Source organism: Abramis brama, assembly GCF_963993115.1.
Source record: "Abramis brama genome assembly, chromosome: 25".
In the NCBI taxonomy this organism is placed as follows: domain Eukaryota; kingdom Metazoa; phylum Chordata; class Actinopteri; order Cypriniformes; family Leuciscidae; genus Abramis; species Abramis brama.
Window position 1 is genome coordinate 8,339,191 of NC_139987.1, and position 27,402 is coordinate 8,366,592.

Here is a 27,402-nt window from a genome sequence, read left to right on the forward strand (position 1 = left end):
AAGGAATGTCTATTCCTCTGTGCAGCTTCTGCATAGCTGTGAAATTAATTAAACTCCATGGTCCTAGTTTCAGTGAATTCTTTTTATACACTGAACAAAATTATAAATGCAACACTTTTGTTTTTGCCCCCATTTTTCATGAGCTGAACTCCAAGATCTAAGTCTTTTTCTATGTACACAAAAGGCCTATTTCTCTCAAATATTGTTCACAAATTCGAAAATCAGTCAGTATCTGACCACCATTTGCCTCACGCAGTGCAACACATCTCCTTCTCATAGAGTTGATCAGGTTGTTGATTGTGGCCTGTGGAATGTTGGTCCACTCCTCTTCAATGGCTGTGGGAAGTTGCTGAATATTGGCAGGACCTGGGCCCGTATTCATAAAGAATCTTAATGCAAAGAGTAGCTCCTAGTGACAAAATTCTAAGAAAATTCTTAGAAATGTGGGCGTTTACTCTTAAAATTGAAGAAAAAATCCTAGTAAAGAAAAAAGTAATTCAGAAAGCATCTTAACCCTTAAAAGAGGTCTTAAGTTCAAAATTGTTAGGAGCACGGATGAGGACTTTTAAGAGGCTTAAGAGTTTCTTTAGCAGAGGAGAAAATGACAGAAAGACGAAGAAGGAGAAGAAATGTGTTGCAGACAATGGATGACAGTGAGTTAATAAGAAGCTATATATTAGATCGTGCAGGGATCATGTTTGTGACTGATCTTATTAGAGACACGCTAACATCTCCGACACAGCGCAGAAATGCCATAGCGCCAGAAATGAAAGTAATCACTACATTACGATATTTGGCAACTGGGAAAATTCCATGTTTGATACATTAAAACCAACATTCAAACCACCACTTAAATAGACATGCCAGTAATCAGTGTAATTGGAAAGAGTGGAACAATTTTTATCATTCTAAGCCAATCAAATACCTTATAGGAAATTAACAGCATGGTAAAAAAAAAAAAAAGGATTTATATACACATATATAATGTGTGTGTGTGTGTGTGTGTGTGTGTGTGTGTGTGTGTGTGTGTGAACGGTCAAATAGGAAAAATCACGCATGTATTTTCAAAGTGAAGGCTTAGAATAGACCCTATACTTAAAATCACTCTTTTTTTCCTTCTTGGTCAACCAACCAATCACAGTCGTCAAAAGATAGTGTCATACATGGCAACGGGGTCAACCCCGCCTCCTCACTAAGATAAAAGTTTTGTCTTTTCCTTACTCAGAGTTGCTATCAGATCGGTCCCGAATTGCTCTTAAGCTAAGACTCCTACGTAAAAGTTTTTAAGCTAAATTAAGAGTTTTCTGAGAGGATTCTTAGAATCTTTATGAATACGGGCCCTGGAATACGCTGTCGTATACGCTGATCCAGAGCATCCCAAACATGGGTGACATGTCCGGTGAGTATGCAGGCCATGCAAGAACTGGGATGTTTTCAGCTTCCAGGAATTGTGTACAGATCCTTGCAACATGGAGCCGTGCATTATCATGCTGCAACATGAGGTGATGGTCATGGATGAATGGCACAACAATGGGCCTCAGGATCTCGTAACGGTATCTCTGTGCATTCAAAATGTCATCAATAAAATGCACCTGTATTCGTTGTCCATAACATACACCTGCCCATACCATAACCACACCGCCACCATGGGCCACTCGATCCACAATGTTGACATCAGCAAACCCACACAACGCCATACACACTGTCTGTTATCTGCCCTGTACAGTCAAAACCGGGATTCATCCGTGAAGAGAACACCTCTCCAAAGTGCCAGACGCCATCGAATGTGAGCATTTGCCCACTCAAGTCGGTTACGACGATGAACTGCGGTCAGGTCGAGACCCCGATGAGGACAACGAGCATGCAGATGAGCTTCCCTGAGACGGTTTCTGACAGTTTGTGTAGAAATTCTTTGGTTATGCAAACCGATTTAATTTAACACTCATATTTTAACACTTTAACACTCTTGAGTCTATAGCCATATAAACTCCCAGGAGAGTTAATTTAACATTGGAGTTTTTGCTGTGTGAAACTGGATTATTTGTTTTGGTTGAATGTAAAAATATAAATTTTAGGATAATTGAACTTAATTAACTTAATTGTTTTGGACAAAATTAAGACTGTTAACCTTATTCAACTAAACGGCATTGGATTAACCTTATGTAATTAACTTAAGTTAATTGAAATAAATAATGTTACATAAATCCAACGTAACCTAGTTACGTGGGACCTGTTGACATAAAAAAGTTAATTAAAGCCAACATAGCATTTTTCAGAGTGATGATGCCACACCTGTGAGGTGGATGGAATATCTCGGCAAAGGAGAAGTGCTCACTAACACAGATTTAGACAGATTTGTGAACAATATTTGAGAGAAATAGGCCTTTTGTGTACATAGAAAAAGTCTTAGATCTTTGAGTTCAGCTCATGAAAAATGGGGGCAAAAACAAAAGTGTTGCGTTTATAATTTTGTTCAGTGTATATGTACATAAATTATATCCCATGATCAAATGAGTCTGAAGTATCATTTCTCCAAACATGAGTTGGTTCTTTTGACCAATATTGGTTACCAAATGAACAATGCTTAACTTTAATTGTTACAAATACAGTTTTTGTTCATTTCTCTTGTGTATTGTATATTTATGAATTTGCAAAGTACAGTACCATCATATTATGTTGGATTAAGAGCATAAACATGTCTAGAACATTGGAGAACCAAACTAATTTTTCATCTAATGTATGTTTTTTGTCTCATCACATTCAGTTATGAATTACTGCAAATTACTGTCGGCCATTTAACATTTCTACAGTAAAACACATGTCAAATATTAAATGTTTAGCTACTTAAATCTGCCTTGCACCTCTTTACCGGACCGGTAAAACTGAAGTAGCCTAACGCACTGGAATTCTTCTTTGATTGGCCATCTCAGTCATTTTGCATTGTTGAGCACTGTTCGACTACTGAGGAAGACCACCCTAAAAACTTTTTATCATCCTAACAACAAACAAAACTGTGCATAATTAAGTGTAGCAAGTATATAAAATGGCCCTGTGTTGGATAAATTGTGATCTTTTCAATGCTATGGAGACATTTGCTTATTCCTCTCAGTATACATATCAGCAGTTCCTTTGTTTAAGGGCTTTGTGAAAGTTTCAACACCCTCATACATGTCTTGACAGATCTGAGCTCAGGATTGTAGGAACGGCATCAGAAGTGGAGCATTTCTCAGAAGCTGATTGAGAAACATAGGAGTTGGAATGTGGGCGGCCCTTGAAAGGTGTTTTTAGTTCAATGTGACAAAAACCGACCTGTTTCTAGTCAGTTGTGAGAAAGTCAAGGTGCTGCGAGGAGGTTCACATGTTCTGATTGACTTCGAGAGCCTGAAGATAGAAATAGAATACTGGAAGAGAGAAATTCATTATCAATGAACCTATATAGGAATTTTGGGAATCTTCTTGAAAGTTGGGTGACTGAAGGCTACCCGTATTTGCACCATCAGTCGGGACATGGTGTGGACATATTAGACTCGGTGTCTAGGGACTCCGTCCCATTATCCAGTGTAAAATCAGAATCCGAGGACTCAGGATTTGAGACGGTTAGTACAACTCCCTGCCATTCTCACCAGTGTAGTGCACTGACATCTGATGCATCACACCCAGTTTTTGGCTCTACAGTGGATTATGTTCAACCTTCATCCCCGTCTCCTTCTATTTGCTCCTCCTCATCCTCATGTGTCTCTCTCAGCTCTGTGGCTCCAAAATCAACATTTCTGAAGGTGGAGCAAGCTTTGAGAAGGACAGAACATCCCTCATGGATAGAATCTTTGCACCAGATGGAAAGGGGGGCAACTGGCCCACTATATCGCTGTAACACAGCCTCTTTTCCAACCAACTGTCACCCAACCAGCTCCAGACCACATCATCAGTTTGCCCGCCCAAGGAGAACACATTCACAACCTTCAGATCCCAAGAAAGCAGAGCTCTACAGAAAAGTTCTTAAATATGACCAGCATCGCCCACCTTTAGACAGCCAGTTTGCGGTAAGCAGTCAAAATCTACTTCCTTTAAAGATGTTTGTTTTTAATACATCACAGTACAATAGAAAGTGACTGCAAATCTAAAATATAAACATTTTCATATTCATTGAAACCATTTTGCTACAATAGGGAACACTGGTTAGCATATCTCTTTATTTGCCATAAAATAGTTCACTTTTATGACTATGTAATCTTGCTGTTCCACCTGTGAACACGTGCTTTGCTACCTCATTGTGAGCTGCTTCACAGGCACTTGACACGTACATTACATGCTCATTTTATTTCACGTCACTCACTTGACATCAGACACTCCTCACATTCCTCACACTCCAGAATTACTTACCTGGTATTTGCACCAAGGTAGACTTCATGTACTGTATTGTTGCATGTCTTGGAAAACAGACATTAGTTATAGTAGTTGTAATGTGCACCAGTAACATGATATAGGAATTAATCATTTCATAATTTTATCAAATCATTTACCATTAAAGTTAAATTGACAGCCCTAATATAAAGACACACTATACCATTCAAAAGATAGGGATTGGTATGATTTGACATAAGTCTTTTATGCTCACCAAGACTGCATTTGTTTAATCAAAAAATAACATGAAATATTATAACAATTTAAAATAACTGTTTTCTATTGTGATACATTTTAAAATGTAATTTATTCCTGTAATCAAATCTGAAATCATTCTGATATGCTTTTTTGATGCTCAAGAAACATTTCTTATCAAAGTTGAAAACAGTTGCTGCTTAATATTTGGAAACCGTGATACATTTTTTTCAGGATTTTTTTATATAATCTGAATTATGAAAAGAAAGTTCAAAAGAAAAGCATTTTGAATATTTTGCAACAATATAATTGTCTTTACTATCACCTTTGATCTCTTATGCATTTGCAATATAATGCAATTGATCAATACACACACACACACACATAACATATATCTATATGTATGTATGTATATATATTAATTGCTTAAAAGGCCGATTCATGTATTAGTTGAATGTGATTTTCAAAGCTATTTTCGACGTATTAGACAAAAAAGGAGTTTCAAGAAATGTTCAAGTCCTTGATCCAAGATATGATGTGATTTGATTATGATTATATAATGTTTTTTTGTTTGTTTTTCCTTCAAAAAATTTCATAAATCTCCCCAGGAGTAACAGGTGAAATGGTCAAGGTCAAAGGCATAGAGCTCTGAATGCACTTTGCCTGTGTCATGTGAGTCTTCATGGTCAAGAAATGACAAGCAGTCTTCAAGTTGCAAAACCTTTTATGACTAGCTCAGGTACATAATATATTATAACATAGTACATAATGTTACCCCTTACATATTCAACCACACTGAAACACATGTTTGAATCTTTCTTGAACACACACAATGCACATACACAGTCTAGACATCCTTTCTATGGTCTCTGGTGTGGATCTGTGTCATGCCATGTTAAACAAGCGCTCTAAGACTGTGAACCGGTCGGTTCAGGTGAGAGAGGAATGACTGGAGTGGTGCCAGCAGGCTGAGAGGAATGATAGAGATTTGTGTGGGGCATGTCTGAACGTTATCGCTTCAACGGGAACCCTGGGGGAAAGAGAACTCTATAGAACCATAACCAAAACAATCTTTTCATTCTAATAAGGAAATAACAAATGTCTTCCTTGTATCATTTTGAAAGAGACTGGGTGTTAAAAGTCACCAGAGAGTGTTTATAGTGTAGTTATTGCATTTTTTGAAATAGAGTCTAGAGGGGCTAATTGTCACATGAGGAAGTGGTCACAAAGTTTATAGAGTGGTGCAGGGATGACGTCAAATCCTGGAAGACTAATTCGCCCCCGGTTCTCTCAACGTAAACTGCACACACTCACACCGCAAACTGTCTTATCTAGTTACTTATTAGAGACATACGTATTCAAAGATAAACATAACTGCTTCAAAATTAGTGTTTTGGGGGTGCAGTTTACGTTGTAGTATACAACTTCAAAATATCATCAAGTTATGTTTACCACAGGCTTTATTTTACTCATAAATTGAAAAACACCATTATAAAACCCCATGGGAAAATCATGAGGGTACCAGCGATGATTTAGTAACTCAGTAACTCATTATCTTGACTTTTTTGTGAATTATGTCCTTAAAATTTAAAATCATCAATTCAGACAAAGGTCAATTGTATTCAGGTAGATTTTAACTGAAAGGTTGAACTGGTTTCAGAAATAGTAAGATATAGTCATTGTATAATTCACATACTGCTCTTTATTAATGTGAATTGTGGGTTTTTATGTTAAAATACTTTTTTCTATCTCAGCTTTATATGCAGAGTCAATCACAAGCCGTTTGTCGGTTGATTTCCCTGTAAAGTGCCAACACTGTGGCCTTATCCAAACATTACTCAGTTTAATCAGCAACATTATCTCAGGCTATTTTCAAGCATTTTCCAAAAGTTTCTCATTCACACTGAAACATTTGAAACTGCTAAATTCAACTTACAGCGCATGCGTAGACCCTTATAAAAGCTCACTGAGATGATATGGACGGAACAGACATAAAAAAGTTATCACGCAATTCTTCTGGCATGATCATTTTATTTGGCAAAATATCTCACCATTCACTGATGCGTACAGGTCGCACTCGCTCACCATTATATGTTTGGTCTAAAACTCAACTGCTCTCATGTTTTACCGCAGGACAGCAAATGTGAGTGAATTTTATGTCATCTTTGCAGGACTGTGATATGAAGAGTGTGCAAAGTAACATATTTTAGCAACTGTGAAAGTGAATAGCACGTAACAGGCACAATACCTGTATAAACACGAATATCTATGGGTTCAATATTTTCACAGTCCGCACTACAACGCCGTCAAAATTCTAAAAATTTCGTCTCAGTGTGGACAGAAGGCCAAAACGGAGAGAAAAAGATGTGTTTTCAAACGAAAACGTATTAGTATGCACAACGCCTAAGCCAATTGCATAAGTCTGGGGGTGGGACTATCTGTTTATTCAACCAATGGCTGAAAGGTGGCGTGTTCAGAAAACCTGATTAAAAACATTCAGTCGTCATTTTAGTAAATCCGTTTCACGCACTTCTGCTTTAACATTTTTTATTTGCATTCACTTCCTTTAAACGGACTTCAGAAGCTCTGCTTCCCTATGTTGAGATTTTCATTTGTTCAAACAGCTCAGAGCAGCGCAGAATAGATGTTCATATCTATAATCTATAAACTATTTAGTAATAACATTAGCGAAATCTGAAGATCATGTTTAACATTTTATACAGTACAAATAATGTTCTTTGATTAGCTTTTGCCTTTTATATCCCACCAAATTAGTTGATAAAAAGCTGTACTGTAGCCAACACTGGGAATCTTAATGAAAACAGGTCTTGATCTCTCTGTCTCAGCAGTTTGCAGACGGTGATCAATACAGGCTGGACAAGCTCTCTCCAGGGTTGCTGTACCTGGAGCAGGTGTGCAGGATGCTGGAGAACATCGCAAAGCTACAGCAGCAAAACCACAGCCTGCAGAAGGAGTTGGAGATCCTGAAGAGTCAGCATGCTGAAAAAGAGGTTAGAGACATTGATATATCTAACAAAAGTTGCTATTTTAGGTCTTATAACTCTCTAAAGACTTTCCAGTTCTGTCAAGTCGGTGTCATGTGGTGTCAAATGACTTCTTATTGTTTCTTGTAAACTGAAAGCTCACATTTCCAGCACATTTACTCTCTAACTTAATGTTTTCAGTCTGTAAACTTTCATAAGGAGGAAATAAGTTATCCAGCCAGTCAAAGTTTACAGATTCCTGGTCATGAAGATCCAGACAGTGGATCGTCTCACCTAAAGGAGCCCAAGGGGTTTCGGCACAGATCAGTATCTGACACTCAAGCAGCCGTCGGCCGTCACAGTGAGTCTCTATTGTTTTTGACAGATGAACTCAGTATTAGTTTAAATATGTTAAAAAGAGACATTCTGGCTTTAGTGGATATCTGTTAAAAATAAATGTCTGCCCTACAGGCAGAGCAAGGTTTGCTCAAGACAAACCTATTGCAGATATCTTAGTCGAGGAGCCTGAGGGTAAAAATCCTGTAAGTGAACAGTGATAATATCATTATAGATATTAAAGGAATAGATTGACCTAAAATGAAAACTCTGTCATTTACTCACACCGATGTATTTCGCAAACCTTTATGAACGGAGTTATTAATAACAGACTATTATAAAAAAGCTCATTTTTTTCCATAAAATAAAGGAAATGTTGACCACGACAGATATTTTCATTTAATAATGACTTTAATTTCTGTCTTTTCCTCATATTAAGCTATAGTATGGCTTCAGAAGACTTATATTATAATGGCTTATAAAGTCATATGGTACTTTTCAAGCCCCGCTTCCTTATCCATATTCCGTTTTTATTTGTGTTGCACTGAAAAAAGAAATTCATACAGGTTTGGAACAACATGAGGTGTGTAAATAATGACTGGATTTTTATTTATTTTATAATAGCAGTAGTATTAGCAGCATGAAAATGTGGATGTTGGAAGTTATTATAATATCACTGTTCCTCTCTTTGTTAAACTAGCTACTGGAAAATGAAGACAAAAAACTAAGTAAGATCCAAAAGCTGAAATTTACATCATTTAGAAGGCAAGGAACACAACAGTCTGACAGCGAAAGTAAAAGGTAAGAATTCAAGAAAATCAAAGTCTGATTTTTTTTTCTCTTGATTGACAACAATTTTATATGATCTCTGTTTTAATGATTATGTAACATTTGATCATTTGTTAATGTAGATTTATTAAGTGTATCTTCATAAATGTTCCTTTACTCAAAGCTTTCAGCCCAAGAAGAAAACAAAACTGCCAAATATTTTCAGGAGGAGAACGATAACCACACGTCTATGACATTCAGGAGGTCACACTGATGCCTAGTGATGATGTTTCTAAGTAGTCATACACCTCCCATTTAGCTGAGGATTATGGCACTATTGTGTAACTGTGTGTTTTAGTCAAGTTCTTTGCACTTAAAAAAGTACTAAGTAGTACTAATAATCTTCATGTACTTAATTGTTTTGTGGAACTGCCAATGCACTTTTTATTTGTTATATTTGCTACAGAGACAGCAACATAGTGTCGGTCCAGATCTGGCCCACATCTGGTACGTGAGGAATCCATATGTACCAGATGTGGGCCGGATCTGGGCCGACACTATGTCGCTGTCTGGGTATGGTGCATTTGCATGCACTGCAAATCGTTGAAATTGTTTAATTTTCATTGCTGTATCCTTTCATTTTGATTTAGTATATTATCATTGATCATGGTCAATCTCAGCGTATCAACCTTTGCTGCTAAAACAGTTTTTCTTTTACCTTATTTTGTACTTGTAAAGTGTTTTAATAATAATTGTTTTATGTAATAAAATATACAATATACATCTGTGTTTGCAGGTTTACATCCTGTCGCATATACAGTAAGATTACATTGCCCTAGCAGAATTTGATATTTGCATTTTTTGTTTTTTTGCATTGATACAGTTTTTAATATATTCCACAATACAAAATAATTACTGAATGTATCCACAATATGCACAATATGAATTTATACACAACAATCACAAAAGGCTGCAAACAGTCATTGATGCTTAAGGAGGTAGTAAACTTTTGAACATGATCATTTGTTTTGGCTTGTGGAATATATGTAAATATGTGTATATGTATTTGTAATGTCAGTTATCCCCATCAGGTCAGTGATAAACAAAATGTACTTTTTCAGATTCGTCTTACTTAAATATATTTTTTAATGATTAAAAAAAAAATGTTTTTAATGATTTTTGTGTTTTCTATTTCTGTTTCTAAGGCTGCATCCTAAATTGCATACTTCTCTACTATATAGTAGGTCAAAAACAGTATGTGAAAAAAGTACTAGTATGTACGAATTCATAGTATAAATAGTAGGCAAAAAGTTCCAAGATGACCTGCTACTACCAAGATTCTAAAGTGCGCATCCAATGGACAGTTAACTAAGAATGTGCCCGAAGCCTAAATCCAAATTCGGAAAGGCACGGTAAATGAGTATTGCATTCTACGGAGCTCCTAAAAGGAGGCTTGCTGGGGTAGTCGGTTACAGTACAGTACATCAGATATAACTTATCACAATATGATAGTAAGAAGAGATGACTCAGGATTATGGTGAAGGATTTGGTGAGCAACAGATTCTGAGCGTCATTGACAAATATCTTATCTTGTAAAATATCTGGTCAGTACTGTCACTCCCTATACACAGAGTACTAGTGATCGCTAATTCAGAAGCCAGAGTGAAAAGTGCACGCATTCAAAAGTAATAAAGAACTATAAAGAACATACTTTTTTAACGGTCACAAGTAATTACTTCATTCAAAAGTAGTATCTATTCAGACAGTATGTGATTTTGAATGCAGCCCAGGTTTAGAAAATGTTAGCAAAATGGCTGAATTGCATACAGCACCTAAATAAGCTACTAAAAGTTTAGACCAAACAAAAAAGTTTGACTTTAAATTCTTTATTAGTCTTTATTATACCCAGTATGGGGGAGATAGACTTCCCTTGGCATTCCCATGTAAAGAGATGTCAATGACGAACACATCCAAACAAGAGATTGAGGGCTATAGGGAAATCATTTCATACATAAAATACATTTACTCTGATATTTCATATCTCTGTCTTTGCACACAAGTGTCCATTTCACTTCAAGTCCACATAGCATCCTGTGCTATTAAATATACAGATACATCTGTGACCCTTCGGAGAAGGTGGATGTGTGTGACTCAAGGTTTTCAGATGGTGGGGACAGGTGGATAGCTTTTGGGATGAGTTGTGCCCTCTCCGGTCTACATGATGCCACAGGAGGAAAGAGGGTTGGCAATGTGGCAAGTGCAAGCCGACTGACAGTACTGGCGGACCGTCTGATAGCAGCTTCGGTCACCGTCGGTGCCCCACTGCACGGCCCCCGCCGGGTCGGGTGGCAGCCGGCTGAGGATGCTGGTGTTGATGGCCAGCGCGGCTAGCCCGTAGTCGGTGAAGAGCACGGTTTCGCGGCGGCAAGTGGGGCAGGAGATGAACTTGTACTTGGGACAGGACTCATACAAGATCTGCAGGCACTCCTCACACACCGAGTGCAAACAGGACAGGATGCGTGGCCGCTTGCCGGCAAAGTTATAGGTGTGTCCACACGTGGGACAGTCCAGTGGTTCGCATGGCATTACTGGGCCTGAGGAGGTGGAGGAGGAGGAGGAAGAGGTGGAGGAAGAGCGTAGCACGTACTGGTTGACGATTACATTGTCCATCTTGTAGTGGAACTGATGGTAGCAGATGTCGGACGTGCTGGTCTTGCGCTGGGCAAGATAACTGGCTTCACGGCGGAGGACGGGGGCAGGAGGAGACACTAGGGGTCTGGGTGGGACCACAGTGTTCCCATTGACCTCCATGGACAGGTCGCCACATGCCTGGTTAACAATAACCTCGCCCTCACCTCCTCCATCCCAGGCCACACGGGGAGGTGGTGCGTAGCGAGGCTGGGTCACAGGGATCTGACACTCCCGAGGGAACTTCTCCGACTGGATGATCTTGACGGTGTCCATAGGGATGGTCACAGGTTGGCGCCGGAGGCAGGACATTCACTCCTGGGCGTGGTGTTCTTGGCTAGAGGAACTGGGTGTAGCGTACGGTCCTGCAGAGAACGTCTTCAGTGCACTGGGGGAGGACACTCAGCCATTGCAGGGGACGTGAGGACGGATGGGTTTGTACATTGCTGTCTCAAAGTCCCTCCTTGGTTACAGGCTGCGTCACCCTGAATCTTTATGCGGCACAGATGGACTAAGACTTCCAGCCAGTGCACAGTATAAAAAGCCCTGAAGGACAACAGATGACTGTGTCTTGCTTCAGATGTCACAAGAAGTTGCAGCTTGTGGCTCCAGTGGTTTACAAAGTTTTGAGGCAATGAATTACACCCTGTTCACTGATATTGCACAATTGAGAGTTCGATGTAATGTGATATTCAATTATATTATTTCTTACAAATAAATGGCTGAAGTCCATCACACTCAAGATCAGAAGATATGTTGGCAATTGTTTCAGTGTTTTTACTGTTACAGCACATTTATTTGGACATAAATGTAATAAGGACCTAAACACAGAGTACCTTGAAGAGAATCTTAGGATCTTACTAAGAAATACTGTTTAGTTTAATACTGTTGTTAGCCAAACGTCCGAAGACTTTCTCATAGGTTGCTTTATGAGTTTCAGAAAGGAACTGATGCAACCAGCGTAACAGAAACTGCATCCACCTCAATGTCACAACCTTCTTCCTGTTTCAGGTCTGGTATGACCATGCCCTTTTCTTGCTTCTTCTCTTGATTGACTGCACTTACACCTCCCTGACCTTTGTTTTGATAAGCAAAGTCTTTTCAGGGAGGTGCTCATGTGGCATCGGAAAGATCTGGAAGGCGTTCTCCCAGTCCTTAAAAGACCAGAATTCCTTAAGGGGTCTGTGTTGAGCTTGACAGATTGTGCGTCCACTCTTTGGTGACGTGACAGGTCTGAGAGTGTCTCAGGAGTCTTGCCAGACCATACTTGCTTCCAGCACTTTCCCCAGGGTGGCACAGATATGCAGACTCATAGGTAGTAGTGTTTCTTTTCCTGGAGGAAAAAAATAAAACAGTTCAGGTGATGCTAATGCAAGGACACAGCTCAGCCTTTTCCAGGCCATTTGCATGCGCTCTTGGGAACAGTGTCTAAAAAGTGTCCTGTCATCTGTAGCTAAAAAAACAGCAATGGGCAAATTTGGATGAAGAAAATTTAAGAGCTGATTCTGTGCAAAAGACTGTGATCTGCGCAACATGTCCATTCACAGCAGATATCTGGAACCCTGCAGCATCTTTTCCAGTCTAAAAAACTCCCTTGCTCTTTCTACCAGCTGCCATCTGGGGCCCTGTGGGGCATGGGCACCGTGGAGGAAGACACTGAGGACCTGACCACAAAACAATCTGTCCAACTGCTATAAACCTATACATGCATTACAACACTTCAGAAGCCCACATCTCTAAAATGGCTGCCAGTGCTTATTTAAAGTAAATGAGAAATGCTGTTCGCAGCCCATTTTACTTTCATAATGTGACATATTTCCAAATGAAACAGGATGGTCAACAAGAAATAATGTAGGACGAGACTTGATTTTATTTAGCATAAATTGAATTTATGGTGAAAAGTGGGTGTGACATACCAGAAAAAAGATTATGAAGAGAAACATTTGGGCTACCAGTAAATTGTTTATCGACAGTAATTTGCATTTAAGTAAAAAAAATATATATATGTTTTAATTTCACATTGACTTAAAGCATAAGGTATGAAACACTGTGCTATATTTACATTTAGTAGACATTTTATCCAGGGTGACTTACTGTATTCACAATACATGTATTGTGACATATTTGGGAATAGTTTGTGAATATGGTCACAGCTAAAGGGAGTTGTTAAGCATGAAACACAGCAGAGCCCCTCGTTGTAACCTCTTTAGTTGTGATATATTCACAGTATACAGTAGCATGGCTTGAGTATTTTATTGCTTTTTTATAATAATATTAATGACACTGATATACAGTGTGTTTTCAGTTTCATATGCTTCCATCTGTATTTTCCAGTCAGCATCCAGGACCAAAACAATCTGTTTTAGTTGTAGTGTGTCATTAGTTGATGTATAGATGAACATGAGAAAATGTGTAACAATATTAAGAATTATCGCCTGAGAAATTTTTTTTGTGGTTGGGTGTGGTTTGTGAATGTGTGTGTGCTTTATTAACAGCGATGAGAACAATGACACATCTGTAAGAGTTCTCTGCACGCTGTGCAAGATGTGATGATAGAGAATGTATTAGAGAGAGAAAAAAGAGAGGGAGGGAGAAAAAAGCAGAGAGGAAGCTGACCTACATGCAGCAGAAAAGGTAGAGAGAGAACATGCGTCCTTTTACTCCACATCCACACTGTGCTAGCCATCTTATGTGATAAAATAGAGCGCTTCCATTAAATTAACAAAGCTGCTTACACTGCATGTGTGTGACAGCACTTTAATGATTATCACAGGAGCAGTTTGTCGCATAATAGTGCTCTGCTCGCTACCAAAGTCGAAGAGGGGAATGGTATGTTCATGTCATGTTGGAATTACCATAATTACCAGCTTCCGATTAGTAAAAAACAGTCTTTGTACTTGTAATTACACACTGGAAACTCAGAAATTAATGAAAGCCTGCTGTGACACCATATAAAAACAACCAACATGGGAGTGACATAAATACTTAAAGTGATATTTCACCCAAAATTAAAGATCATTCATTATTTATTGTTATTTACTGTCATCATTGACTCATCTGTATTGCTATTTTTTTCTGTGAAACAAAAGGAGAATTTGAAGACCAGATGTTAAGTGACAAAAAATACACCAACAATAGTATGCACTATTTTGCCACTCTTCTCAAGCTATATGATAGCACTGTGTAAGGAACAACACAAAATGTAAGTCATTATTAACTGAAAATCTCTCACTATGCTGTATTCTAAAGCTTTGGAATGACATGAGGGTCAGTAAATAATGAGAGTTTAATTTAATTTTATGGATGAACATTTAACCTACCATTTATGTTATTTTCATGCAATGTACCGTTCACACTGTCAGATCTAACAACCACAAGTCTCAAAATGTACCGCTCACACAGCTGCTTACAGCAGTGCATGGCTCGAATACTGTCTGTATGAAAGAGCGACAGAGCCTGTATTTTATTTTCTCGCTAGCCGTTAATATCAACGGTCAGTGTTGGGGGTAACGCATTACAAGTAACGCGAGTTACGTAATCAGATTACTTTTTTCAAGCAACTTGAAAACTATAGTTCAAGTAAAGCAGTACTTTTAAATTCAATACAAAATATCTGAGTTGCTTTTTCAAATAAGTAACACAAGTGACTTTGTTTTGCCATTCATTGACTGACACCTCACCTGTCCACATGTTGAGAGAAATCGGGAGTAATGCAGAGGAGCTGTGTGAACATAGACTGAATCTGAGCAGGCATTTACTCATCAAACTAACACAAAAACAGATTCAGTATTCCATAAAATGAATAAAAACAGTGAAATGCAAACTTAGATGATTCACAAACCTGCAATAATTCAATATGTTTAATAAAACAAATATACTTTATGTATTTAATCTCAATTTATAAAATAAAATCTTTGCTGCTGACCGTTGATGGTCCAATTTAGCCATACTAATAAGAAGAAAAAAAATACTCTAGTTAAACATCACATTTGTGTTTCTTTTTTTATTATAATTGCTGAAGTAAGTGTTGAACTGTCTTCACCTGTGTCCTATTCTTCTGCTATCAAGAATGGCAGCACAGCTGAAAGGTTTGTTTGAGCTGCGCCCTCTACTGTACAGGCGTGAATTTGCATTTCCTTCAGCCTGAAGCTTATTCATTTCACTTTTGGTGTGAAAGGACCATTACATTTGCCATAAATAGATTAGTTTTTAAATTGTGTGTGTGTTTGTGTGTGTTTGTGCGTGCGTGCGTGTGTGCGTGCGTGTGTGTGTGTGCGTGTGAGTAGAAAAAATAATGCAAAAGTAACGTAACACATTACTTTCCATTAAAAAAGTAACTAAGTAACACAAGTAGTTACTTTTTAGGGAGTAATGCAATATTGTAATGCATTACTTTTAAAAGTAACTTTCCTCAGCACTGTTAACTGTAAATACCTAGTTCTGGCATGAAACTCTAGATGGTGCAGGCTGATAGGTCTAACTCATTTGGTAGCGATCACATCATTATCTACATACTGTTTGTAGCACAGCTGATTGGTGATTCCATCAGCGGCCAATGAGCTGCGGCTCAACATTCAAACAAATACCAGTAGTGTTGCTGTTAGCAGTCTGCAGCACGCTTTTAGAAACCCTCCACCTTCCCCAGCTCCACCTGTATAGATCTGCTCCGGGGGTTAATTCATGTATGTTACATGTGCAGCAGCAGCATGTCTTATATCAGCAATGTCTGTGTATGTATTGGAGGTAGCAAGTCTCTGTACTTGCTCTGCAGCAGCAGCAGCAGTGTAGCAGATCTATTCCACCAAGACCAAATACATTAGCATTGCCATATCCATTACCATGCCAATCTGTCATGACAGAACTAGAGTGACAGTGACTAAAGTAAATATCAAAGATGGTGATGTAAATAACACTGAAAATACTTACCACAGTTGATACAGTGCAAACTCATCTGTCAAATCTTAATTAACAGACAGCAGCTTTTATATCTAAATGGTGAGTGAAGAATTTGAGAAATGCGCAGACATGGTTATACAGCAGAATGCATATGTCACTCCCGTAAATAACCAAACTGTGTGTCAACATAACCACATTAATCATTCAAATACAGAACTGACAGCCATATTCTGTTGCTGTGTGAACATGCCCATAATGAGCTTTATCTCTTCTGCAATATTTTGTAAGACAATATAAGGGGAATTAATGTAGCCTAATGTACAATATTTTGCTATCATCAACAATATGTCACTTATGGATCCATTTTGTTAAGAGCCCTGTGTGCAAATATGTATGCAAAAAGCGGTATGTCTAATGAGATGTGCAAATATTCTAATGCCACAGAAGCTGAGAAACCGTTCTATGCTGTTTTGTAGTATAAATAGCCTACTTGAAATAGTTAAACCTGGGTCATTGTAAACCCCAGGTAAACAGGATTCTGGGTTATCTTGCTTCACACTGATTTACCCTGGCTAAACAATTAATCCTGGGTTTTCAGAAGATGTCGTTTCACACTGTACATTCCTAAACCCTGAGTTAATGTCCTTATTTGCATATTTGCGGTGTCAGTGTCACTGATTGGATGAACATCGCCCACGAATTGTTTACATAAAGGCTTTATCATTGCGCATCCTCATATTAAACAGTATATTGCAGACTGTACTATCAAGTTTATCCTGAATGGACTTTTTGGACTATAAAGGTAAAAATAAAATAACCTTATTACATTTATACACTAGATGGTAGAGTACATAGTAAGTGCATAGTGTAGCATCATTAGTACACAACTTAAGTGGTTGAACTGTGCTTGTTTAACAATACACAAGTAAATTATTTTCATGGTTGTTAGTTCATCACAGGTCAAAGAATAGGTCTTTCTGGGTCAAATGGCAATGCCTGCATTGCAGATATATCTGGGAATGTATTTATACACACCTAAAATAGTATTTTAGCAGTATATTTAGCACAGGAATAAAACGTGAAATGACGTGAATGTGCCGTAAGCTAGATTGTCTATTTATGGCGTCTTTCCACTATCTGCATTCTTCTTTCCTCCCCCATCCATCCGTTTCTGAAGATTCACGTCTGACGACCACTCCACTCACACTCACACCCACACACACACAAACACACTGAAACATGCGCAGGCGAGCAGACAAAAACACGCTTGTTTTGCACCTGCTTCTTGACGTTGTTGTGACCAGTCAGACCTAATAACTCATCATCTGTGTTTATTCTATTTCCCATCTCTCTCATTGGTTTAGTTGTTTATAATGACTTAATTAGGATGTGAACACAGGATGTGGCTCCGAACCGTCCTCCATTTTCTGGAGGTCACAGAGGCAGCCAGTAACTGTCAGTCACATTCATTCGAGTTGCCACGGCACCACAGAGCTGTGAGGCAGAGCCAAAAATAACCACGCGCTCTCACTGGTTCACACATGCACACACACAAAGGTGTGAATAAGCTTTCTGACATCAGCATAGTCAGCTGGTGCATGGGCGTTGGAAACCGTGAGATGTGATGGGTGAAATGATTGTCAAGCCTTCATTTCTGTTTAGAGATCCTCAAACATATATAAATAACAGACATTATCGCAAAATACACCCCAACAGGGTGATCAGGACCCCAACACAAAGCAAACTGTATATTATCCTACCAAATATATGTGAAATTTGGATTTAAGTTAGAATAATTTTAGTATGTGAAAAGAGCATAGTCAGAAATCGGTTGAATGGTACAGTATTGAGAGCTGTGAAATAAAAAAAATAAAAAACGTTTTAACAAAATGGACCCCCAAATGTCAATCGCTTCCTTAAGTATTAGCCTATATTGTCATGAATAAAGATTTCTATTGTGTGAGAAAAATAATAATCGTGACAGGAGATTTTTTTCAAGTTATATGCAGATTAGTTTTTTCCCTTTCTTTTCCCTTGGTTACAAACTAGGGCATTCAACAGAACAAAAAAAAAATGCATTAAACATAAATTATTGCATTGAAATTAATTATTGGAAAAAAAAAAGAAATTTTTTTTTTTATTATTTCCTTACATTTTTAACAAACCCTTGTGGTCTCCTGGTCTGAATTTTAAAACAAGATATATACAATTAATTAATGTAAAAATTACAAAATTACATTTTAAATGTCTAAAATGCCAGGAAACAGCTGTAAAAATAGCTGCTTGTTTTACTGTAAAACTACAGAGCCCCTAAAAGGACATTGTGGTGGAAAAAACATATATGACAGGAGGAAATAATAATGCTTTTGCATTCTCTTGCAAATGTCTAGCGTTCCCCCAAGAAACTTGGCGTTCGCTCACAAAACATTTTGCGAATGCAATGTTTCTCAGAAAAATGCAAATGTTTTGAAAGCGAACGCAAAGTTTCTCGCAGAACGCAAAAGTTTACCGAGACATTTCATCTTGTCCGTTTAGGGGCTCTGTATAAAACACATTTATTCAGGGTTTTGTTTTCATTCTAAAAAAGTACTGTGCTACGGAGCCCCTAAAGGGACATTATAAAAGAAATAAATATGGGATGAAGGAAAAATTATTTGTTGAGAAACTTTACGTTCGCTCACAAAGAACTCGAAAAGGTTTTGCGAGCGAAAGCAAAGTTTCTCGGAGGAACGCAGAGGTTATGCAAACGAAGAGAAAACCACCGTTTTTTTTCACGGAAAAAAAATGTTTTGCGAGAAAACGCAAAAGCATTGACTTATTATTTTTCCACCCATCTCATTTTTTTTTTTTTCACCACCATGTCCCTTGCACATGTGCTGTGCAATATAGATATGGTATCAGTTTATAATGCCATGGTATTTTGCTATATACCATATTAAAAAAAAAAAAAGACATGGTACTACCTTGGTACTTTTTGTTGTTGTTGTTGTTAAAAAGAGTTTATTGTACTGTAACTGTGACTTGAGTCTAGTGCTCTCAATTGTACATACATCCTACAACCCTTACTTTTCAAAGAAAATATATTTATTAATATATGAATGATCAATACATTAAATTAAAATCTCAGACATACCAGACATTAAAACCTTTTAAATTCCAAAATAATAGAACATTAAACACTAACAGATCTCCCACTATATTAATATTGAGCAAAACACATGAAATAACACTTATTTATAACATTTACTCTCCTTTAACAGTCAGAAGCAAAGCATGCTGAGAACTAGAAATCTGTTGTAACCACTGATTGTAACTCATTCCGTGAATGTGTGTATATATGTGTGTACAATACATTCACATTTATAACAGAACATGTATGTGCAATAAATGTACACATCAAAGGATAAAACTTTATGAATATTATGTAATGCTATTTGTGTCTTTATTTCTAAATATTTATGTATCAATAAATAGCCATACATGGTAAATGCATAGTTTGCTTGCAGTGTTATGAAAAATATAAAACAGTAGTTTCCCATATGGAAATGTATTATGCAATATATCACATTATATTTTGCAGTATATTCCCATATAATTTTGTTACATAAGGGAATATCAGTTAATATAGTGTCCGAAACACTTTAGCTCTGTGAACCGATTAACTGCTGTTCATGTTTTTGTTTGTGAGGAGCAAATGCAGTTCAGCCTCTCCACTACCATTGCACACAGCCACACAGGATTTCATATTTGATAAGACAAGCTCCTCCGTTATGTAAGAGGCTCATGAGAGAGAGAAAGACAGTAGATAACATTAAAGCAGGCCAACTGTTTGCGTCTAACCACGGCACTGCTGTGCTTAATGAAATCATGTGTGTGTTCGACCCTGTCAGCACAAAACATGATGAAGAGACGGCGAATAACTGAGATGAGCTGGGCTGCGTTTCACAAAAACATTGTAAACCAATGTTCTCTACTCTCGAGGAGAGTGATGGTATCAGACTGTTATGCATTTTTTTATATATATCATAGTACTAAATGATTTCTATATTCTCATACACAGGTATTTACATTTACCATGTGACATTTTGTTGGTCACTTGATTTATTTTCAGTGTTGCACTGAAGATGAGTGAAATCTCATTGCCTCTTCACTTATTAATAATGTGGAGTACGTATTTCTCTGTAGTGTTCATTAATGATACTCCATATACTTACTTTGTCCTCTAAAGTATAAATATGTGTTCAAAAAAAGAGACACATTGACAGGCTCAGTAACTGAATGCATTGAGTAACAGTCAACAACATTCTTGAGTTCCTCCACTACCTCATCACATTGTCAAGACATCACATTCCAGTACGTTCTGACAAAACCATGACACAAATACACATGTAATTTGCCTTACAGTGTTTTTTTAAGGTTATAATACTTTCTTCTATCCTAGTCTAATATGCAGAGACAACTATAAGTAAAGCATTTGTAGGTTTTTTTTTGCAAAGTTCAAACACTATCAAAACATTGCTCTGTTTGTTTGAGAATCAGCCTGACACAGCAACAGCTCAACCAATAGCGTGAGTTTAGGGGCGGGACTATCTGTTTGGGTGACCAATGGCAGATAAGGGGGAGTGTTTAGGAAAACTGTTTGAAAAAGTCATTCATTTTACAATTCTGTGTCGACTCTCGGGGTGTAAATGAAACACTTCACATCTAAAGTGAACATGAAATCCATAGAGTCCATATTTCGGCAGCTTGTTATCAGATGGTTTAAGCATTCTGGTAAATAACGGCTGCTTTTTATGATCCAATCAAATCCTGATGGATAAAATCAAGTCCTGCCTTCATTTTGTCTCCTTACAGAAGTGTCTGAAAATCTCCACTAGCTTCCATCATGAACAGAATGTGATTTACAACACTGAGAGCAAGCAGAAAGATGGACGCACAGTCATCAAAATATCGAAAACATTCCAGTCCTACCACTCTCTCACTCCCACAAATACACACACACATACAACACACAACAAAAATACACACAGGTACCACCCAGCACATTCCACAAGCACATCTCTCCCTACCACCCCTCTCTCTCTCTCTCTCTCTCTGTGGATAAATTCCACCTGTCCAGTGAGACAGTCAGCAAGAGGGCATCATGTCCTGTGCCAGCGATGCTATCAGCTGTTCACCTCTGTCTCAAAGCCTGTCCTGAGCCCTGCCCTTACGGCCAAAGCAAATCTCACACATACAGTCACGAGGAAATCTCATTCATGTTTGGACATATAAGGTGCATGATTTTGAAACACAATATCAACAATTGACAGCATCTTAAATGCAAACACAGTTATGTGCATTTATCAGTAAATGAAATCAGAGTTGACTGGTAATCAGAGAAAGATCTTTTTAAAGGCCTTATAATTATTAAATGACATTTAATATTTAAAAAATGTCAATATATTTGTAAAAGTTTACATGAATTTATACATTAAACGTAACATGAAATATAGGCCCACTATATTAAGTGTAAAGTGATACTATATAGCGAATCTTAACTGCTTAATTGTTTATATCATCGTAAAATGTAAAAACTATTATCATCCAGCTCTAATCTGCTAATATGGCATGAAGGTATTAAGATATACAAGCGCCAAGAGAATTGTATGAATTATAAATATTATCAATAAAAGTTAAGTCATTTACACTCTTTGTATGTATTATTAACTTGAACAAATATGAAATGCAAATAAAAAAACTGTCAATGTTATGATATATACTATCTGCTTTTCAGTAATTTACTGATTTTAGGTGTGTATTGTTATTTTATTTATTCTTTATTTATTTATTTTTGTTTTATTTCAAACAACAAAAAATATACAAATAAAATAAAATATAAAAATACAATAAGTATGTTGCAACATACCGAAAGAAAAAAATCTATATCTATAAAGTATTATAACAATAATTACAATATGTTCGAAAAAGGCAGAAAAGGCAAAGCAGAAGCTTAGCTTAGTTATGAATGTTATTATAAATATTTTCACATCATGTCATGGAATTGAACTTTGCTGCTTCATGGACTCTTAAGGTTTGTTACTGATCATTTCTGCTAGAAACTTTTATATGAACATTTGTTGAATAGTAATTTATTACTAGTCAAACTAGTGCATTTTTTCCCAAAAAATCTGAATAAAGAAAAAAAGTGATCTGTCACAACTTCCATTACATCACAGCTTTTCTGCTTTCTTTGTGGTAAAGACAGATTGTGTCAGCGCTTAGCTTTTGTCTGTGTGCCACTTCACACCCACAAGCCTTCATGTCAGCTGTCCCCTTTTAATTAAATGAACACACATTTTAGGTGTTCTTATACAATGGTATTTTATGGAAATGTGCAATGTGCAATTTTATACTTACACAATTTTATACACAAATAAATAGTGAAAATACCATTGGTTTCAAAATCCACCAATGGGATAGCAGGAACCACCAGTATGCTAAATTGAGTAGCTATAAGGAAACTGAATTTAAACTCTCTCAAGCGTATACTTTACAATCATAACTTGATTCAATCGTGTCCAAATAACTTGATTCAGTCGTGTCCAAATAACTTGATTCAGTCGTGTCCAAATAACTTAATTCAATCAGGTGGAACCATTGTCCATGATTGAATCATGTTCAACCAAAGAGCCATTTTTGAGTGTACTTTAAAAAGACTTCAGAAATGTTTGTCTGGTCCAAAGTGAGGTCTATCCTTACCTGTTTTCTTAGAAATAAGATTACAGAATATGATGACTGGATTCTATAAGTGAGTGATTACATTCCATATTTGTTTAGGGGATATGAATTCCCCTTTATGAATCCTGTCTCATATTGAGGTTGGTACAATTGTTAAAGAAAAAAAAATATGTATTTGCTCATTTAAAGTGATAGATTTTATAGAAATGTGCAATGTTATATTATTTATATAGTTGCACAATGTTTTACACAAATAATTAGCAAAAATACCATTGGTTTTAAAATCCACCAATGGGATCGCAGGAACCAATTTGGGAGTTGAAAGAAACTGAATTTAAACTCTATCTAGCTTACTTAAAAAGAAACTTCACAAATGTTTGTCTGGTCCTGGTCATTAAATTTATCGCAAAATTCTTGGCTTGAGATTTAAATACTTTAAATGAGTTCGAAACACAACCATGATTGAGAATGCGAGAACGGTTTACAAAAGCTTTCCGAGATCTTTTCCAAACTTACATCAGTGAGGTCTATCCTTGCCTGTTTTCTTAGAAATAAGATTACAGAATATGATGATTGGATTCTATGAATATGTGATTACATTCCATATTCATTTAGGGCTTGCAATCCCTTTATGAATTCTGTCTGATCTTATGGTTTTAGCAACTGGTCAAGAAAAATACTGTTAATTATTTATAGTTAGTTATTTATAATTGTTGAAAACAAGGTGGTAGACTTAGTAGAAGTGATGTTGCATTTTTTTTCTTATACTTGTTATACACTAATACATAGCAAAAATACCATTGGTTCCAAAATCCACCAATGAGATCACAGGATCCACCAATATGCTAATTTGGGAGTTGAAAGAAACTGAATTTAAACTCTCTCTAGCTTACTTTAAAAAAAAATAAAAAAAAATAACAAATGTTTGTCTGGTCTTGGTCATTAAATTTATTGCAAAAGTCTTGGCTTGAGATTTAAATACTTTAAATTAGTTCGAAACACAACCATGATTGAGAATGCGAGAACGGTTTATAAAAGCTTTCCGAGATCATTTCCAAGTTACATCAGTGAGGTCTATCCTTGCCTGTTTTCTTAGAAATAAGATTACAGAATATGATGATTGGATTCTATGAATATGTGATTATATTCCATGTTTGTGTAGGGTTTGCAACTCCTATATGAATCCTGTCTGAGCTTGAGAATGTTACATGTTAAAAAATAAGTTATTAATATTCTGCTTTGTTATCAGAAACATGCTAGTAGATAATGTATATATATTAAAACATAACTTGGTAAATTAAAATCAATCTATGTCTTCTACAAACTAAAGGGTGTGCAACATTCATGCTCTTCTAAAATTGTTATAGGTTTGTGTTTTAAATGCTGTCAACTACTCTACATATGAAAATGTGTTAGAACCACAGTTTACCTATTAATATACTAATGAGATCACAATAGCATTTAATGGAGTCTTTTGGCTGTATTATAAATCTACAAGAACAAGCAGAGTTTTCTTTGTAAATCATGTTGCAAACATCAGATCAAGATGGAGCAGATGAAGCCATGTGATGATTCTGGAAGATGAAAATATGGCCGGATGTAGTTTTTTCTGGTACTGTAAGATGTTTGCATCTTCAGTGCAAGTGTTGGCTGTTTCAATGGCTGTTTTGTGCGTGCCGAGCTGCTGTAGGTCGTGCTAGTTTTAGCGTGGAGGAGGAACTGTTTTAATAATTCAGTGGCTGTCATTCAGAGCAGGCGTCAGCCATTTTACCCACAGTTCATTCACGGGAGAGACTGTTTGTTCCCTTAACCTCTGTTGACAGATCACCTGGTCTGTTTTACAGGACATGTCGCAAATATCATTACTAACAATGTTAGAAACTGGCCGATCGTGAGAAAACAGCGTACAATACAACCAATTAGCTTTGAAAGGCTAGCATTAGCAGAGTGACAAACAAGCTATTAAGTGAATCTTAATCATTGCAAAACATCGGCTAATGATTAAACTGAACTTTTCTTACCACTATAACATGGATTTTTCTACATACTGTAGATGCAAAATAAACAATATGCCCAAAAAGTCTTTGTCAAAACATCCACTGTCAAAAGCTAATGATATTTTTGAAGCAATCCTAATGGGATGAAACTATAATAGGATAGACTGGTAAAATTTAAATTGTCCAATTTATTCTTGAACACAATCAGAAATCGTAATCAATCCTAATATCAAACAAGAATCTTGATTTTATTAATCGGGGGAAACAATTTGCCACCATCGCTAAATAGTGACACCAACAATAAGCACCAAAAACATTTATCAATACAAAGCCATTATTTTCAGCTGATTCTGGCATGACCTCAGGTGCACAGACAGACTCCTGCTTTACTCTTTTGAGATATTGACGGACAGTATTGATTGCTGAATCTTCATTGTGACGGGGCTGAATCTACACTCCAGGAAGCAGACGGACTTCTAGGTGTTTGGTTGAGTTTTTTGGTGCTTATTAGTATTCTGGGAGTGTGTGCATCTGTGTTAGCAGTTTTTAGTGCAGTGTTGTGGGAGGGGTGTGCCAGCAGCGGCGGTTATGCAACCAGAGCAGCATACGCAGCACACGGACTGCAGCGCCTGTGCATGCAACACACACACACACACACTAACGCTCTCAAGCACAGGTCCTCCTCTGTCTTAACCACACATATTGGTTAGTATGTGTGTCGGTGTGTAGTAGCCCCATGTGATCCGATGCCCACTCGGATAATGTGAGTCATTGATGGAATCGGTGTTTATGTGTGCATGCAATCGTGAATTGCAACCTGCCCTATTCCACAACACGGTCAATACGGCCACACAAGAACTGAAGTGCAAGTCCTGCATGAGGATGTGGGACCCACAAATGCAGAAATATAACACACTAGTGTTACACAAATGCACAGAGATGCACAAACCCACATGCTTCAACAACAACAAAAAATCCCATTGACAAATAAAGAACAAGACTATTGAACACCTACACCGTTATAATCGTTGCACTCCAAAATATATTTAAGGTGTTCAGTAGTTTTGTTCTTTATTCGTCAATGTGATTTTTAGATTAATATCAATTACTAAATTATGTAAATGAATCTAATAATAATATATTATGCATATTTTTCGATTATTTATGAATTACAATACAATATTTAACATTTACACACACATATGTACTGTATATATACTTTGTATAATATATATTTATTATAATATGATATTATTACATATCCATTCATAAACCTATAACACCTAAAAAATGTATTATTAAATATGTATACCATCATATACATATTTAATATGTTATTTAATTTTTATATATAGTATAATATAGTATACATATATAGTATCCATAAAAGTCAAATGTATTTTTTAATGTTTTAACCTGGATCTATTAGGTTGCAAGTTGCAACAATATTAGGCCAATATATTTTTATGTTGTTGAATTTTTAGGTATTAGGTAGAAATACCTCAAGGAATAACTGCACATTCTTGTTTCACAATGTACAACATTTAAATAACATTTACGATTATATGCTCATGCAAAGGTTCAAACTCATTTGAGCATACTAGAATAATACAGCCTTTTTAAGCATGCTTACCTGTATGTAGTTGTCTCTAGTGCGTATTTAGTGGCGAGTCTCTGGATTTGGAGTGGTGTGGTCAATTCACAGGACCTTAACGTCTTTCTCACATGGGGACACAAAGTTCCTGTGATTCAGCTGCTGTCTCAGGCTACCTCGTCCCTCTGAGCACAGCCAATCGCATCAGATGCTCCTGTTGCACGCGAGAGGACGGAGGAAAGACTTCTGTGCCTGTCTCCAAGAAGGATGGATGGAAGGGAGTGGGACGGGAAAGATGGAGGATGAGATGTCAGATGCGTCACAAAGCACCGTTCTGTTCTTCTTGTCCACGATGGGCTCTTTTTGTCCAGTGATGGTCCTGGTCCTTCACTCACTCATTCATTCATTCACCCAGTCAGTCAGTTGTGTAAGAGGATTCGTGGCTCTCTGCGTCCGCTCTCCTCCTTTTTAAAGTTCTCACTCTCTGTCCGTCCTCTTCTTATTGTGAATTCTCACTTATATGCTATTTCTCTGCAATATCTTTCAGTGAAGCCATATGTCCTTCCCTGTCTCTCTCTCTCTCTCTCTATCTCTCTCTCTCTCTCTCTCTCTTACAAACACTCATACACACCCGCACACACACTCTCTGACTCACAAGTGCATGCTTTGCCTCTGTTTCTGTGAGTATCTCGACTCTTCCTCCTCACAGACTCTCTCTCTTTCTCTCTCTTTCTCTGCTGCAGTGCCTCTGCAGGCTGGATCACGTTTTCACCAGAAAAAAAAACAACAGCCAATCAGAGACCCCAACTCATCCCCCCTCCCT

General features: G+C 37.1%; 2 protein-coding genes across 7 annotated transcripts; one reads left to right on the top strand and one right to left on the bottom strand.

Moving 5' to 3' along the window:
• The first annotated feature begins 3,311 nt into the window (after nucleotides 1-3,311).
• Nucleotides 3,312-9,860, top strand: LOC311075938 (uncharacterized protein). 6 transcript variants are annotated; one of them, XR_014604595.1, is made up of 7 exons: nucleotides 3,312-4,040; nucleotides 7,443-7,607; nucleotides 7,782-7,941; nucleotides 8,052-8,122; nucleotides 8,617-8,717; nucleotides 8,869-9,163; nucleotides 9,218-9,860. XR_014604595.1 is itself a non-coding variant. In XM_084103662.1 (7 exons), exons 2-7 carry the CDS (start codon nucleotides 3,834-3,836, stop codon nucleotides 8,936-8,938), a joined length of 771 nt encoding a protein of 256 aa, XP_083959788.1. In that variant the 5' UTR covers nucleotides 3,312-3,596; nucleotides 3,746-3,833; the 3' UTR covers nucleotides 8,939-9,860. The 6 variants fall into 6 exon arrangements, 4 of the variants coding, with proteins under 4 accessions (XP_083959788.1, XP_083959786.1, XP_083959785.1 ...); XR_014604596.1 differs by having other exon boundaries at nucleotides 7,446-7,607; XM_084103662.1 differs by having other exon boundaries at nucleotides 3,312-3,596; nucleotides 3,746-4,040; nucleotides 7,446-7,607; nucleotides 8,869-9,860.
• Nucleotides 9,851-27,270, bottom strand: rnf208 (ring finger protein 208). Its single transcript, XM_084103663.1, has 2 exons — nucleotides 26,619-27,270; nucleotides 9,851-12,705 (listed from the first exon to the last, which is right to left on the bottom strand). Exon 2 carries the CDS (start codon nucleotides 11,682-11,684, stop codon nucleotides 10,899-10,901), a length of 786 nt encoding a protein of 261 aa, XP_083959789.1. The 5' UTR covers nucleotides 11,685-12,705; nucleotides 26,619-27,270; the 3' UTR covers nucleotides 9,851-10,898.
• Between the last annotated feature and the right edge of the window lie 132 nt (nucleotides 27,271-27,402).

Excerpts from the sequence above, each read along its gene's own strand:
- LOC311075938 (XM_084103659.1), top strand. The coding sequence starts at position 3,426 with ATGAACCTATATAGGAATTTTGGGAATCTTCTTGAAAGTTGGGTGACT. Across the intron at positions 7,608-7,781 it reads GTCAGCATGCTGAAAAAGAG|TCTGTAAACTTTCATAAGGA; the intron begins GTTAGAGACATT and ends TAATGTTTTCAG. Across the intron at positions 7,942-8,051 it reads AGCAGCCGTCGGCCGTCACA|GCAGAGCAAGGTTTGCTCAA; the intron begins GTGAGTCTCTAT and ends TCTGCCCTACAG.
- rnf208 (XM_084103663.1), bottom strand. The coding sequence starts at position 11,684 with ATGTCCTGCCTCCGGCGCCAACCTGTGACCATCCCTATGGACACCGTC.